The following is a 2,765-nucleotide window of genomic DNA, read 5'->3' on the forward strand; positions in this document are numbered from 1 at the left end:
CTACCGAGTTTGAAGTTTGGGGGACCTATGGCTGCAAATGGGCACAGTGAGGCTGCAAATGGGCATTGTTGACCCTCTTTTTCCACTTACAGTAGCTGTGCATTTCTCACCCTAGGCTTATACTCGAGTCAATAAGTTATCCCAGTTTTTTGTAGCAAAATTAGGTGCCTCGGCTTATATTCGGGTCAGCTTTTACTCAAGTATATACGCATAATCAAATTTACGAATATTCAGGAAAAATTTGTTAAACAGGTTTTCATTAATTCGGATATTAATTAATGAATTTTGATAAAGCTGAACTGCACTGGTGACAGTATGTAAAAAACATACGAAAAAAAAAATAATTTCCTTATTTTCCCAAAAATTATGCCAAATTTCCCCCAAAAAATTAAAACTTTAAAAAACTCATTGTGCCTAATTGCTTCAGATTGTCTACTTTCCAAAAAAGGTTGGGGGGGGTATTTCTACTGCCCTGGCATTTTCAGGCCTCAAGAAATAAGATATCTGTCAGTACATGAGGACTGATGAATTAAAAAGAAAAAAAAAAAAAAAAAAATATATATATATATATATATATATATATATATTTTTTTTCTTTTTAATTCATCAGTCCTCATGTACTGACAGATATCTTATTTCTTGAGGCCTGAAAATGCCAGGGCAGTAGAAATACCCCCCCCAACCTTTTTTGGAAAGTAGACAATCTGTAGTTGCTATAAGTTCCGCACAAACCAATTAATATACATTTATTGGAATTTTTTTTTTTTTTTTTACCAAAGACATGTAGCAGCATACATTTTGGCCTAAATTAATGAAGAAATTTGATTTTTTTTTGGATACATTTTACAACAGAAAATATAAATTATTGTTTTTTTTTTCTAAGTTTTAGGTATTTTTTCCTTTATATAGCAAAAAGTTAACAGCCCAGTGGTGATCAAATACCACCAAAAATGTGTGAAAAATTGATATCAATTTTATTTGGGTACTGTATTGCATGGCTGAGCAATTACCAGTTAAAGTAGCAAGCGGGCAGGAGGGAGAGGGGGAGAAACCGGCTTTCAGATGCTGGAGGGAGAGATACACAGTGCATCATTCTGCAATTGCTCTCTTCTGCCCCATCGATCCTCCTGCTGTCTGGGCCCCTTCTGTGCCCGGGCCCCCTACCGAAGTACTGGTGATACCCCCCCCCTGATGACAGCCCCCAATTGCCAGGTAAAGTAGCACAGTGCTGAATAGCAAAAAATGGCCTAGTCATGGGGGCAAAACCTTCTGGAGGACAAGTGGTTAGAGAAACATTCTAACAGGGACATGAATCCTCTTCTATAGAATCCTGTGATGTGCATCATAGAACTTCTTTTAACGTGTGCATTATCTACCCTGAGAGTCCACAAATCAGGTGGGAAGAGGCCAACCATTGAATCGATCTGAAAATAGTTACAGATCCCTTTGTTCAGACCACACACAGAAGGAATATTTAGTCAATACAACGGTTTATGAAAAAGGTGAAGATTTTTCTCAAAGTTTCCTTGAGTTTCGGGTTACCAATGATATGGAGACCGGACTGAACCACAGAAAAAGCTGAAAGTATGATCACACAGATCCAGTAGCCCAAACTTAGATTTTCAAATGTTTTTTGACTATATAAGATCATAATAAAGTAAATCAAGGCATAAAAAACAACAAGGCCTGCCATGGTCTGAACCGCACTTTGGTAATCTCTCACTTTGGTTTGGCCCATGTTTCTTTTCATACGATCGTTGTGCAGCTTCAGGGACACGGCACTGGCAGCTGTTGTTAATACACAAATCAGGAACGGTGGGAAAGTCACCGTCAGGACAGCACCCATGAATTTCATCCTCTGTTTGTTTTGTTCTGAGGCCACCTCGGTGGTGGTGATGGTTGAGTTTTGGGATAAATCCTGAATGAAAATATAGGATGCGGCGAAACTCTCAAACAGACCAAAAATCTCCACAATTAATATCAGCATAGGCATTCTTCTGTCCATCATCGTCTTTAGCCACACGTGGAACCTGGACTGGAACTGAACAATTTTTATAAAATAGAAGGAACATAGAATGGCAGTGAGCCAGGAGCCGGAGGCAATGCTGCTAAATGTAAAATAGTTTAAAACACTTGAGATGGGACTTAAACTGAACGATGGCCAAAGAAAGTACATCACAAAGCTCACAGCCATGAAGACAGAGAAGCATATGTTGGAAGCGTTTGAAGCAATAAGGAGGTTATTGTATGGTGCAACATTTTTCCCTTGGGACCTAGAATGGGTCAGAGAAATTATTATAAAGGCATTTGAACACAAGCCAACGATGACCTCCAATGCAATGATGCCTATAGAAACCTTTGTAAGCAAGCTGTACATTTTCATCTGGTGAAGTTGGAGCTGTAGAGCCATCAAGCCACCTCAAGGCTTTGAGAGTGAAGGAGAAGATAACGCAATGTGTTTAGTGTTGTCTCTCTCACTGAGACTTTCCATCTACCTAAAACACACGGATCCTTGTGTTATCAATCTTCTCCTGACCATGTAAATTGCTTTTAAAGAATTAACCAATCAACAACACGCATCCAAGCTTTCTGCATGTGCATGACTCCATTATCATTTTTTTGTCATGGCTTTCAAATAACCACCTTTTATTAGAATGAGTTTGAATGCATGCAAAGCATAAACGCTGAGCCCGAGAGATCGATAGTCTAAATTCAAATATGTTATGCAGAGAGATGGGAGCTAAATGAAACTCTAGAAGTGGCCA

The 2,765-nt window shown here is 38.8% G+C and overlaps 1 protein-coding gene across 1 annotated transcript; it reads right to left on the reverse strand.

Moving 5' to 3' along the window:
• Positions 1–1,474: 1,474 nt before the first annotated feature.
• Positions 1,475–2,410, reverse strand: LOC141147438 (taste receptor type 2 member 40-like). The gene has a single exon (XM_073634672.1). The coding sequence runs from the start codon at positions 2,408–2,410 to the stop codon at positions 1,475–1,477; it is 936 nt and encodes a 311-aa protein (XP_073490773.1).
• Between the last annotated feature and the right edge of the window lie 355 nt (positions 2,411–2,765).

The sequence above is a fragment of the Aquarana catesbeiana genome, linkage group LG06 (genome assembly GCF_042186555.1).
Source record: "Aquarana catesbeiana isolate 2022-GZ linkage group LG06, ASM4218655v1, whole genome shotgun sequence".
NCBI classification, from domain to species: Eukaryota; Metazoa; Chordata; class Amphibia; order Anura; family Ranidae; genus Aquarana; species Aquarana catesbeiana.